This window comes from Pteronotus mesoamericanus, unplaced genomic scaffold (assembly GCF_021234165.1).
Source record: "Pteronotus mesoamericanus isolate MK-2021 breed Mesoamerican mustached bat unplaced genomic scaffold, CSHL_Meso_final contig_130, whole genome shotgun sequence".
Classification (NCBI taxonomy): Eukaryota; Metazoa; Chordata; class Mammalia; order Chiroptera; family Mormoopidae; genus Pteronotus; species Pteronotus mesoamericanus.
In genome coordinates, this window is record NW_026555060.1 from 22580661 (window position 1) to 22594990 (window position 14330).

A 14330-nucleotide genomic window follows, 5' to 3' on the forward strand; every position below is an offset into this window, starting at 1 on the left:
TCATGGGCAATTCTTCTTATCTATCTATACCTGAGTCATTTTCTTTCAACAACACTGAACCCAAGATTTCATTGTAAAGCTCAGTAAGACAAGGAAATGGGCATTTCCCTTAACTGGAAAGAAAAGGGAGTGTGCAGTGAAAATAAGGCTTCAGGGGTCTGCTGAGAGAGAGTCCAGAAGAAGAAACAATACAGCCTACGGGTGTCATGAGAAGTAGTTATGATTCTGTGTTGTCCTATAGTTCTCTTTCTCTGAAACTGTCTCAGCACTTTCGACTTCTCCCTTTTGTAAAAATAATCTTCTTCCACTTCCTGTACTTCAAGAAAATTGCTCCCATAATCTGCAGATCTTTAATACTAATACATAAATTTAATTTGTATGTACTCATGTATGCAATATATGTAAAATGAAAACATATAGAATAATGGCATCCTTGGCAAAGCAGCCTTTTAGGAAATTAAAGATGCAGGACCCTCAGGCTATGAAAGAGTTCCCTTGCTTTTTGGGCATGACTATTAGTTCAAGAGGTTATTTGATTCTCCGGGTTCTAGAGTATCTTAGAATTATGCCCTGGACCACATATTATGGAAAAGGCTTTTCCAGTGCTCTATGTGTTCTAAGCTGACATCTCATTTTATTAATGTTGTTCAGGAAAACATATGTACAGGGTATGAATGCAAGTCAAAGCCATTCAGTGAAACACAACCAAGGTGGTATAGTCCTGCATGAATTATCAACAGAGGAAAAACAACTTGCTATAAAACTAAATTATAAGATTATGATATCTAAAACGCCTAATTAGTTCAGCCACCACACCAAATGGAATCATCACCTTCAATATTTTGTGATTTTTCCAGATGTAGATGGGAAGAGGCCCCAACCAGGAGTTTAGAATGACTTTATTCCCAAACTCCAGGCCCCTCGAGCCTACTGACCACGGGCCTGCCACGGACAACGGGTGTTTGTGGGGAGTCAGTGCAGTAACACGTCACCTCCGCCGTGACAGGTGATGGGCATTTTATGTGGGAGATAAACTGACCTTCTGGATAAGGTGTCTGACCTCTCCCTCCCTGGCAGCTGCTGGTCCAAACAAACTGTGAGGCTGCACTTTGACAAATGAAGCCAAACCAGGATCCTGTTTCTCTGAAGCCAACAAGCTGGCATTCCACAAGCTCATTAGGGGGCCGCGAATTCCTGCCAGGCCAGGCCTGCGCTCCCCCTCCCTGGCGATCCCTGTGGTCGCACGTTCCCATGCTCTGCGGGGCCGGATAATGCTGTCCACAGTTCACATTCCATCCTGTCAGGGCGCTCTCAGAGGTGACTCATAGTTACAGCAGAGGTCAGAGCTGGCCAAAGAAAAGGGGGGAAAGCATCTCCAGAGTAAGTAGACCAGACCATAGAAACCACGTGATCTGCGATTGTTAAACCATTTTTCACGGGACTCCCGAAAACCTTTGTCGGGAGATAGGAACTTGCACTTATCAAAACTCCTAAACTCTAATACCAAACGAGGGGCATAAAAAAGAAACACGGAAAAAGAACTCAACAAAGTGTAGCTTCTACATCCTGAAAACGTTTCATTCAACAAATTCAGTGAATGGTGATTGGCCACCTATAGTGTTCAGTCTCCTGACAATGGCTGTAACAAAAAGCCTCGGTTTAAAAAAAAGAATAAGAGGGACTACTTCTGCTTTACAGAAAGAACTTGGGAAATCTAAATAAAAAGGGCCTGGAGGTCTCCTTATGCAAATATTCAAACTGAGCTGAAGGCTCTACCTTTCAGAACCGGAGGCCAGCACACTAGGTTGTGCTGGCCAGATGCAGTCTCTGCTTGTTTTGTATGGCCAGTGAGCTAATGAAGGTTTTTATCTGTTTAAATGGTTGGGGTTGGCGGGGGAGAGATCAAAAGAAGAAGAATATTTCATAATACGTGAAGATGTATAAGAAATTCAAGTTTTCAAGTCTATAAAGTTTTACTGGAACACCGCCGATTGTCTGTGGCTGCTTCTGCACTTAGGGAGAGCCGAGTAACTGCAACCGGACTCTACGGCCTGCGAAACCCAAGATGGTAACTGTCTAGCTTTTACAGAAATTGTTTGCCGGTCCTTGTTTTAGATCATTGAATACATTTTTGCTTTCACCACGATATTTGAGAACATTTACCTCAGATTTTGTTGTAAAGATTTAGAAAATGCAAGGGAGAGAAAAGAGACAGCAGCTAAGACCTGAAGAATCAGTCAGCATGACTTGACAGAGCAGGACAAATACAGGTAAGCCACCAAGCGAAGTGGTTCATGTTGCATTTACAGATCAAAGCCCCAAAGCACGAGAAAACATAAAAGTTCCCTCATGGAGGAGAAGTATAATTAGTGGTTCTTTTTTAATACCAATTGTGTTGATGTCCTATTACTGAGCCAGAATCCCATGTACCATGGATCTGTTTTCCTGTACATGTGGTTTAGTTTTTCTGCCTCCAGCGCTTGATTCTAAAGAGCTGGCTACCCTGGGCTTCCCCCAGGGAAGTGTGATACAAGAGAATCCCAGGAGTAATGTCTGTCTCTGAGCAGACAGTCCTGTTGGTGGATGGCTACCACCACCTATTCTGCGAAGGCTCCAGTAGCTGAGAGGCACTTCAGCCATCCAGTCAACAGGCAGTGCCTATGAAATGAATGGCAAGACTGAAATTGGCACTTCTACAGGGACAACAAAGCTGTGCGCAGGCTTTGCAGTCGTTCAGTCTGTCTCTGTTCTCTCACATGATACTCGGACATGGAAGAAAAGTAGAAGTGGGATATTGCTTTCCTGAACACAATCACCTGTGGGTTAGCATTTTGTCCCTTGAGGGTCAGGGACTAAAACTGAGAAAGAAAAAGGTGAAGATGTCGACTCCGTATTAAGACTGCCAGGGTTACCTGCAGCCTTATTCACACCATGGTGGTGATTCGAGGCGTCACAGAGACACTCAGACAACCCGACAAAGCTCAGAACCATGGCCACGTGTGGCAATGGGTTTTCGTCTCGGCCTCCTCGTAACCTCTAGGCTTTTCTTTAGTACAGAACATCCTTCTTGGTATTACAGTATTTTCTATGTCTGATGTATCTGTTTTAACAGACAAGCTGAGAACTGGCTCTCACCATAAATATTCACTATTAATAAATGGACCTTCTACAAAAGGCAGAATACTTCCTTTTCATAGTGATGCAACAGAATACATTTTTAAGCAAAAATAAATAAAAAAATAAAAACTTTTGTAAACTTACCTAGAAAAATCTCCCTTTGCCTCCTGTGGAAGAAAAAATTCAACATCAGAGAAACATTCCAGTTCAGTGTTAAAGACTTAAAAATACATTCCATAGTCATGAGAGCTCCTCCACTGAGTAAGTCCAGCTCACCACCGCTACGGTCCTCTCTGCTACAGAAATATAATTAAGAAGGCATGCATGCATTTGCCACTTAAATATGAGGCACTAAATTAAACTTCAGGAACTTACATCAAAGCAAGTGATTCATAATAACAAATTGCAAGTTTCCATCTCTAGGGAAAGTTTCCACCAGTGCCCCTGCTCTAACTTTTTCTAGTTTAAAGATTTTGAATTGGAATGTGTGTCTGGGTAGAACTGTCTATCTCTTGTGCTACTGGTTGTTTTGTCTCATATTGTGGGCTAGTCCCAAATGGACTAAAGACTTTTGGAGGCAGGGACCATGGACTCTTGAGTGACTCTAGCATAATGCCATGAACAAAGCAGTTGCTCAATAAAGTTTTGTGGAAGGGTTAAATTAATTACTTAATTTCAATTCATTCTGCCAGTGTTGCTAATACTGCCAATGTTGCTAAGATTCAGTAAACCTCTTTTTTGCATAAAGCTAAAGGTCTTTTCATTGTCTTTTCAGAGTGTGTGAAGTGATTGTCTCAGCGATTAAGTCCTGCTTTTACTTGGTTTTCTCCGGAATGGGAGAGAGTGCCAACCCTGAAGAAAATGGGGTCACAGAATGATACCAGTGTCCCCCAGGCTCACACACAACCTTCCTCTGTAGAGAGATGCCGTCTTCAACTTCGGGGATACCAGGACGCCTACTGACTGCCTTGATGTACTGTCCCTAATTTTTTCTCCCCTCTGCGCCTAAAACAATTGAGACCCCGAGCTGTGGACACAGCAGCTGGCCATGCATGGCAAGTCTTATTCCTCCTTCTGGATGTGGCCAGGAGGGGAGAGCAACTTACCTGTAAAATATAGGAGGCTAGTTCAAACACCACTTCACTATCTACATCAATCAGCTCCTGCAAAAAAAGAAAACAAACCCAACAAGGGAAGTTTGGTACTTTAACAACAACTTTGTTATGATGTCTCCCTAAAAAGGGGCCTGGTCTTCCTTTTCTGAGGAATTCTCCCAAATCCGAAACACTCAGAGAATATCTCTGCTAACCAAGGCAACTTCTCTGAATTGTGTTTTCTTTGTAAACTCCACTTCAAAATCAGTAGTAAGACTTTATTGAAGGAAACTTTATTATAAGATTGTGACTCTTTAAATTAAAATCAAATAAAATTAAAAACACAGTTCCTCCGTTGCCACATTTCTCTCAGGCACTCGGAGTTCAATACAGCTGTTGGCTGCCAGAGCACATATAGAGCGTTTCTGTCATTGCCGAAAGCTCTGGTGGTCAGCACTGCTAGAGTTCAGGTTTAAAACCGCGGCTGTCCTATTAGTCTCTCCCCTAAACATTCCATCATGATCCATGGACATGACCCTAAAAGGACATAAATCTTTTGCAAAAAAAAAATCTAATACACATTTTTCTTTCACTTAATATACTTTTTCAATATGCATATAGTTCATATCTCCTTTCTAAACAGTTCTGAGGTATAATTGATACACAAAAATTGCACATGTTGAATATACACAACTTGATGAGTTTTCGCAAGCGCATACCCCAGTGTGTGCCATCACCACATTCAAAATAGCGAGCACATCTATCAGGTCCCAAGTTTCCCTTGTGTCCCCTTTGTGAGTGCCGGGGGGCGGGCGGCAGCGGGGGCGGGGGGGGGGTTGTGTGTGTGGTCAAAACACTTAACATGAGATCTACATTCTTAACAAATTTTAAGTACACGACCCTGTATTATTTATATATAGCAGAGATCTTAAAGATGAAAGGGGAACCTGGGGTCCCATCAGCAGGTAAGAATAACAAAATTAACTGATACTACACTTCTGTTGTCAAACTGCTGATCTCTTTCTCACATCGCTGGACCCTAAGTGAGCGATTAGAGCACAGAAAGTTAGAACCGGGACAGCCTCAGCTAGCCCAGTCCCCTGCTTTTACTGAGAACAGAATCCAAAACTGTAAGGGACTTGCCCAAAGTCATAAGGCCTGAGTGGCAGTGATGGGGCTGGAAACACCCCGGAACTTCTCGCCCAGCCAGCATGTGAACTTCCTCAGCGTGTGCGTTTCCCCCAATCAATTAGGACTTGGTTGTGGCCAACATATTTTCAGAACCACATCTACCATCAAAAGCAGCTGAAACAAGAATTGCTTTTCATTTGAATTACACACTTAACTCTAATCCATGAATTTTCTAGTTATTTTTATTTTTCTGTGGTCCAGAACTGGCCCCTGTAATTCAAAATAACGCCCCAAAGCAAGTCGGTATCTTTTGAGGGAAGGCTATGGTTTCGGCTCTTTCGGGCTTAGGAATTTCAAGGACAGATAATAACGTTTGCTCCTGAACTGCCTCAGAAGTGTGGGCTAACCAAACTGCCGAGAGCATATGGAAGGGCGGAGGACAATAATTCTCTACGCTTAACGGGCTGAAGGAGCTTTACCGCCGCTGTAATTGACACAGACCGCCAGTGCTGGGATGAGGAGGAACGCCTGGAATGGCGTTTCTGGGATTACCAGGTCCCCGAATGTAAATCATTTAACAGCGTACAAATGATTTAACAGAAACACGGTCCAGGGTTTCCACAGTGGATCATTTCTACTCAATGTTCATTTTCATTCCCACCAATAGGCTTCCTGAAGTCGCTCAGGTGTACTTGTTAGTGTAACGGGATGTGTGCTCTTCGGTCAAACATTTACACCTCCGCTGTAGCCAGTGGTCAACGGCGGGCTAATATTTAACATCTGAGAGGCTTATTTAATGTGTAAGTCAAAACCAACCATCAGGAACAACCCTTTTAAGTGTGAACACAGCTTTGAGTTCATCATTTGACTCATCTGCCAAATGAGAATGTCTACACTGGGGAAGTAGGGTGGGGAAAGCGAAGGGAGGCCTTTTTAAGTTCACTTGATTTTACACAGCCTATTCTGCAGTTCCCAGAGAGACTGCTAGACACTAATCTGGGGTGAACATTAACTGTAATGTACTTATTCAGAATAGAGCTACTGAAAATGCACAATTATGCATCTGGCCTGACTTACCCAAGTTCTTTCTCACCATATTTGTCCGCAGGCTAAGTGGGAATTAGCACCTCTAAGTGGGGTGAGTTTTAACCTTCTCTGACCTTGACCATTTCCCAGTGAAGATATTAAACACAGCAACAGTCAAAATGTGGTGAAGGAAAAAGGATTAAAGAAGAAAGTGGCATCCCAGACACCCCACACATTTGCAAAATCTAATGGAAAAGATAGTTGCATTGTGACTTACCATTTCTACCTAATCTTGATTATGTTCAAGAATCATCCCATCTCTTCTCTGAGAAGTCAGTACAGAGATTTACACTGTGTGTAAGCACTGATCTAGGAACGGCGGGAAGACACATTCCTAACTGTAAAGGAAATACTTCCCTACCTTGCAGTCTCTGCCTGATTTCCTGATGTCTATTGTTTGTAACACATTTTCCCCTTTTACATCTCACCCTCCCAGTTGATTTTATCTTTCAAATTCCACTGTGATGGTACAGAACTCTAGGCTTTCTGCCCGTGCCATACCCTTTTTATTTTACTTCAAAACCTGGAAGCTGAGTTCCCTGTGTCGAGGAGTGAAAACATTTTGAGGGATCCTCCTCTCAGACATGGGCTGCCAGGTAACGTAAAAGAGACAATTCTACCTGTTTCTCATCTGTCTTCCCTAGCAACCCAGAGGTGACTTCTTTCATGTGTTTCTGCACAGGCAGAGAAAATAAACTGAATGAGACCAAAAAGAGTGTGCGAAACCCCCATACTTTCCCCGGATGTGGGTTTTCCCTGGACTGAGAACTGGGAAAGAAGGAGGGGGAGCAAGAGAAGGCCTTTCAGAGAAGACCTGCAGGCATTTCTCACGTGGTACCACCCAGGCACCGGTGGCGTGATATTCTTCTGTGCCCCTCGTGCCCTCAGACCACTTGAGGAAGGGAGTCTGCAGGGTTTGCTGAGCAGGAATCTGGTCTGGGAATCCAGGGTGCGCTGGCGGGCATGTAATAACTTTATGTTGAGACTCACTGGTAAAGGGGGATGTTGGAGGAAGGGAATGTGATGTCTGGTAGTTATTGCGGCCATTTGGTGTGTATTTGGGGGTGTCTGTTTCACGTACTACTGAATAATGTGTGCTGCTTTCTTTGATCTTTTGAAAAATGGTAGAGAAAGACAAAACCTGACCACCTGCAGGTGTGTGCATGTGTGTGTTCAGAGCAGGGCTGGGAGGGCGGCGCCACTTCCTCCCCATCAGCACGGTTTTACCCCAGGTGATGAAGTAGCCGAAGGAAGAGGCCCGAGGTCATTTATCAGCAGCGTAGTGCCTGACAGTATTCCCAGGAAGATTTCCATCGTAGGGCCTCCAAGTGTTCCAAACAAATATCCCCACGAGAACCCCAGGGGCAGGTGTTATGGACTTTCTCCAAAGTCCTGAGAGCTGCAGGATCTCGTCATGGTCCCCCAGCGCCGAGGACCGTGGTGGTGGTCTTTCCACTCAACCAAGAATCTTAATGAAAAGCATTCCTCCATGGTCAGGAATGACAGAAATTCTGACTTTCACATAAGATTAATGAGATAATTATAACAAAAATATGACTAACGACCATCTGGTAGGCTGAGAAGATTCCAGTGAGGACAACCTTTGCAAAGTGCATGCAGAACGACTCACAGGGCTGGCCCACTGGTTTTCCAGATGAATCCTACTCAGTGACCACCTTCTTTCTCACCCACAAATTACCCAAAGATTATAGTTTCTTGCCATCTTCCTTAAGATCATTTTCTCCACACACCTGGAAGTTCCAGGTCCTGGTTCTAACACTGAAATCCCCAAAGAGCTCTGCAACACTGAATAAATCACTGACCTTGAGTTTTATTTTCCTAATCATTCAAATGGGAATAGTGATTTCTTTTCCAATTATTTTACTGAGTTCGGTAAGGTGTAAATGTACAAGTGATTTGGAAACTCTAGGACACCCTACAAATATCATGTCTGTATTACTGATTTTCGCTGATTGGTGCTTACAGATAATCTGACCTCCACAATTTTGCCTCCATCCTTCAGCACTTTTGGCATATATAGGAATCTTTAGTAAGAGATATATATACACACACACTCATATATATATATAGGTAAAGAGGTGGGCAGCATTGTGTGCATGTGTCCACATGTGTGTATATCATCCAAGTGGGCCCTGATGCCCACACTTTGCCTCCCCTGCGGCTGTGCAGCTGCCTCGCCTTATTGCACAACTCATAATGACTGCACAAAGTCGTCCCCAGGCCAGCGGGAGCTGTGATGGCAGGATAAGGATGATGTGATCTTGCACAACTCCTTTTGCTAGCCCTTCGCCAGTTTCTCATCTGTCAAGTCACTTCGCGTTTGCCTAATGATCCGGTGGGGTACACACCATTCGTGCTGGGCCCCCGCTCCCTCGTTTATTTGTGGCACAGGGACAGCTCCTGCTGTCTACCGCACAGGGCCCGTTTAACGCTCCTGAGGAATCTACTAGAGGTCACGGGCACAACCAGGGTGATCAGTCCACACAAGTTTGTTCGTAGAGTTGAAGATGAAAGGCGTCTCTGGCCTTACCTTCCACTCTCTGCCGTATGAGCACACACACAACACCTGCACTGATCACACTAAGAGATAAGGATTAGGATTCAGGACGTCTGAGACTAATGTTCTTGTTAGTTCTTTGTCCTGTGGGACTTAATTCTGGGCTTCGTTTCCTCATCTTCACATCTGCTCATTAGCAAAGCTCTCTGAAGATCCTGAATAAAGACCATTTATGTCCATTTTGTCAAGAGTGATGGTATTGAGACCTAAGTGGCAAAAGTGGCCCAAAGCTGATTATTTAAGCTCCAGTGACATGGGAAGCTCCCAGACCAATGTGGAAACCTTGGAAAAGAAGGCTGGACAAGACCCCCCTGAACATCTAACACAGGGATTTTAAGCCTTTTCTTTTCTAACATGATCTGCATGTTCTCGGTGGGCACATGTAGGCACCAAACTTGGTAATTTCCCAGGAAATATGTGAATCCTGGCTCCCTAAGTTAAAAGTAATCAATTTAAAAAATTTACTGAGCATTGACTATGTGACTGGTTCAGTGACCAGTCATGGAAAGTGATCATAAAAATTCACTCAGAAAAACACTCATGCCAGCTTTTCTTCCAACCCAGAGAGGCACATTTCAATCCATCCTCAGATGGTGATATGGGTTCCGTTTCTTTGGTTACCATTGTTAGACAAGGTAAGTGTTGAGATCAAGCATAGTTTAAATTTGACAAAAAAAATTTTTTTGACAAATAAAGTGAGAACAAACAGTCAATCCCTTTGGGTCTGGATAGGGTTACACAGTTCAAACATGAGATTCATAATTGCACACTAACTTGATTAGTCCCTCACTTCACCCAATTTAAATCATGCAAGTATCAAATTATTCCTACAAGGAACTGAATGGAGATAAGTCTTTGAGTGTGGGAGCCAATTTTCTTTCTTTCTTTTTTTTTAAAGATTTGATTTAGTTATTTTTAGAGAGAGGGGAAGGGAGGGAGAAAGAGGGGCAGAGAAACATCAACTTTTGGTTGCCTCTCATGTGCCCCCTACTGGGACCTGGCACACAACCCAGGCATGTGCCCTGACTGGGAAGCGAACTGGCGACCTTTTGGTTCACAGTCTGGCACTCAATCCACTGAGCCACACCAGCCAGGGCTAATTTTCTTATCTGTCTGTGAAGAACACTGGGGGCTGGATCTTTCTTTATTTCACTTACAACTTTGAGGTCTATAATCTATGGGAATCTGTCTAAAAAATTAGACACTGACATTTTATGACCTAGCACTTTTTGTGTGCAAGGTTATTGAAAATTATTATGGTGATTAACTTTTGACATCAGTTTCATTTTGTCAGTGGAGAACTCGGAGCAGCAGGATTTGATCCTGCAGCCTGAAGGTGGGGACAGAGCTGAGATGAGAATCCACAGCCACCCAACCGCTCTCATGCAGTGGGGACAAGTCTACCGTCTCCTGGGAGGCTGAGAGACAAGCCTCTCCATCTGATGCAGGAGGCCACATCCGGAGAGGGAGGGAAGCAGACGGAAAGCTTTGCAGGAGAGCTCTGCTTGCTCCTGCCGCTCCCCAGGGAACACACAACAGCCCCAGGCACAATTCCCATGGGTGTGTGCCATGAGACCAGACAGACTTCTAAATGAGTCTACCCATCCCCTGGTCATAAATTTTCTTGCCATCTCTTACATGTCACCTTAGCTGAGTTAAAACACAACAGAAGAGCTGTTGGAGCACGTGGGGCATCAGTGGCCCCATTCTGTGTACTGCGTCCTGCTCCACTTAAGACGAGACAGTTAGAGCCCTGCTCTCTTGTGACTGTGGTCGGTTTTTCCTGCAACTTGAAAAGATTAGGACTGAGTTTCCCCGCTCTCTTTGTATATAATAGTGACGCTAATAAAGCAAGGGAAAATGAGAAAGAAATCCACTTTGGTCATGGGTTCTGCCTCCTAGTGAAAGGAGAGTGGAAAGCAGGAAGGTGGTGTTTGTAGTTTGGGAAAAATGGTAAGACAAAACTCCTTTTCTCGCTATTCTGCTGTTGAAGCCGAAGGTTTGTTTCCTGTAGAAGATGAGCAGGAGGCTGGGGTGACGTGGACTGGAAGCCCAGGGATGAAAAGGGACACTATACCCCGAATGGAGGCCCCTGCCTGCCCAGGACAGGAAGGGGGAATTCTCCTCTAGAGAGAATGAGGAGCCACAGAGAAAGGACACCTTAACACTGACACCTGGGGTACCCACTGAAAGAACCGGCTTGCCATGGACCACTCCACAGGGACGGCCACCGGGGAGCACCCCCACCTGGGCCTGGGGAGCGTCGGTTAGGTTTTAAGTGCCTCACTCTTAGATGTAGGTGAACAGACCAGGGTCAACAGATAATTAAGGAAAGCCTCCTATAAGAAAGACACAGACCACAATAAATAAACGGTTAAAGAAAAAAAAAGAACTAGTCAGAAACAGAACATGCATGATAACTGATATTATCAGAGCAATAAGAGGATATTAGGTTCAAAGACAATAACAGAAAAATATATGCATAAAAAGAAAAACCAGATAATATGAAAGAAGTCTTAAAAATTAAAAACATGACGGCAAAGGTTAAATAGTCAACAGAGGAGATCAAAGATAATACTGATGCAATCTCCTAGAAGACAGAATAAAAAGACAGAGATGACAAATAGGAGAGATGAGGTATCAAAGCAGGAAACTCTGAAGCAACACCTGTGATATCCTCAGAGAAATCTTCGTTTTGTATTTCCACAACCAGTCAAACTATTAGTCAGAGACGAAGGTAGAAAACTTTCTCAGATATGCAGGCCCCCAAACATTTTACTTCTCATATGCACTTTCTCTGGATTTACTGTATGATATTCTCCAGTGAAATGATGGTGTAAAACAAAACACAGGAAGACTCAGGGTCCAGTAAACAAAAAACCCACTGCAGAGCGGGGGTGCAAGAAAGACGGGATGGAGAAGCGGCGTCGCCTAATGAGGGCTGTGAATGACACCACATCCCAACTAGACCAAGGCGACAGACGTCTCCAGAAGGGACGTCCCCCCAACCAAAAAACAAAACAAAACAAAACACACACCCAAAAGGCAGCAACATCAAAAACCAAACCAAAGAGAGCTGATGAATTACCTGATGCATTTGGAAATTAACACTGGTATGCATTTAGAAATCTGTAGGAGCTTTGGGGGAAAAAAAACGATGGGTACATACAAACAAGTAACAGCAAGGCAATGATTACCTCTAGGTAAAACATCTGGTTATCTAAAACAAGAATCACAACCCTAGGACGCTGCTTGGATTAGTTATAATAAAGTAACGCTGGCGGCTGTGGCGCTCACCCGGCACTGGGAGAATGGGAAAGGCGAGGTCCGGGTAGTGACAGGAGCCCTCAGTCCTCACCTGCCTTCACAGGAGCCCAACAGGTCAAAGTGGATAAATCGAGGCCTAATGCCCTGTACCAATTATTTAGAAATAAAGAGGCAAATACCAGAAGGAACAGCTAAAACTGTTGAAAGTGGTGGGACTGGGGGTGGGGTCCTTTTTCATCACTGGGCTCTTAGAGCCATTCGGCTTTTCTCTCTCTCTCTCTCTCTCTCTCCCCGCCCCTCTTCTCTCTCCCCCCCATATATATAGACATACATACACACACACGTACATATACATATTTATATTTACATTGATTTTAGAGAGAGAGGGGAAGGGGAGAAGGAGGGAGAGAAACATCCATTTGTTGTTTCACTTATTCATGCACTTAATTGGTTGCTCCTTGTATGTGTTCTGACCAGAGGCTCAACCCGCAACCTCGGCATATCAGGAGGACACTCTAACCAACGGAGCAACCCAGCCAGGGCAGAACCGTCCTGCTTTTAAACATCATCACAGATGGTGTGTGTTCCCCGCCGATGAGATGGCTCCGCCTCCTGGAGACCCTGTGAATGAGGGATGGGTGCTGTCCTGTCCTCAGCAGCCCGGCTCAGCCCGTCGACTCCTGCCGACAGCTGCTTTTCTGGAGTCAATCCATCTCATACTTGGACTTCTTCTTTTCCTGCAGCCTTTTATTTTCCCCAGCACTCTTGTCAGTTGTGTATTACTTTGATAGGCAATAAATATTTGTGCTTTCAAAAGTGAATGAAGAAGCAGGAATACACTGCTTATTTTATCTGAACAACTTGGACCCCAGGGTACTGCAGGAACCACGCCCGAAGACATAGGAAGGGAGCTGATGTTAAGTGTGTGCTGTGTCAACCGAAGCCTCTGGTATCAGCATCATCTACGGGTTCCAGGTCTGGCACCGCCCTCCAGCCCGAGGGCAGAGTGGGGGACACAAAGAAGATCAGGCCGAAGTCAACACCTGGGGCCTGAACCCAAGGGAGCAGCTCTGTCTCAGCAAGGTGCTGACTCCGTCCATGCTTTATCTCACTTGACTTTCTCAAGAAGGTTGTGGGTAGGGTTTTTTAATATCCTTGAAAACCAAAGAGGAAAATTAAGCTTAGAGTGATCACAGGTGCCCACATTTACTGAGAGGCGGAGGGGAAACCAAATCCAAAGCCCTGATCCCAATCTCTCAGCCACTAGAACTCCCAGTGACTTTACGTGTTTGCAACTGTGCACAGTAGGCCACACCAGGCTCTTTGTCTTTGAATAAGTCCCTTCACCTCTCTGACGTCAGTTTCCTCCCTCAGAGAAGTTAATGTGTCCTGCTCAGCCGCACTCATGTGGCTCAAACAAGATATGTGAGCTTTTTAAAAATTACACTGTCGATTTCTGCAAATTAAAATGTTACTTTTGATGACAGGAAGGGAAACAGGAGGTCTGTGACACTATTTGCTGTCCTATATAAACTCTAGGACGGCCATCCCTGGGTCGCTGACACGACCGAGTGCTACCACAGCCCCCCAGACAGGCAGCCCGGGTTCTGGACTGGCACGCCACCCATGTTGGCAGGCGGGCTGGTGCTGCGGGCAACCTAATCGTAAATGAATGGAACACCGCCTTCCCTTGGGTCTAAGGATTTATCCTTCTTTTTTATTTTCCATGAATCCCAGAGTACTCGCAAGTGCTGTAGCCCTCAGCTCATGCTTGGCATTTGTAACTAGACCGAACTGAGCAACCCCGAGAGAGAGAGAGAGAGAGAGAGAGAGAGAGAGAGAGAGAGAGAGAGAGAGAGAGAGAGAAAGAAATGGTCTCTCCCTCCGCACAAGCATGATTTGGGGCAACTTTCACTAGCCCGGGGTTGGGTGTGATTTCATCAGCTCAGGGGCTTCTCCAGCCATTTACTGCCCACGCCTGCCACCTAGTGGACAGCGCTCAATTTTTATTCCTGAACGTTTTCAAAGTGCTCTCACATTCATTAAACAAAAACCAA

General features: G+C 44.7%; 1 protein-coding gene across 1 annotated transcript in view; it reads right to left on the reverse strand.

Annotated features, from left to right (window-relative positions):
* Positions 1 to 14330, reverse strand: part of FRMD4A (FERM domain containing 4A) — a 208710-nt gene that overhangs the window by 105456 nt on the left and 88924 nt on the right. The window contains exons 6-7 of the mRNA XM_054593170.1: positions 4224 to 4280; positions 3262 to 3284 (exon numbers count right to left, since the gene is read on the reverse strand). Of these exons, the coding sequence (XP_054449145.1) occupies positions 3262 to 3284; positions 4224 to 4280 (80 nt within the window). The remainder of the gene's footprint in view (positions 1 to 3261; positions 3285 to 4223; positions 4281 to 14330) is intronic.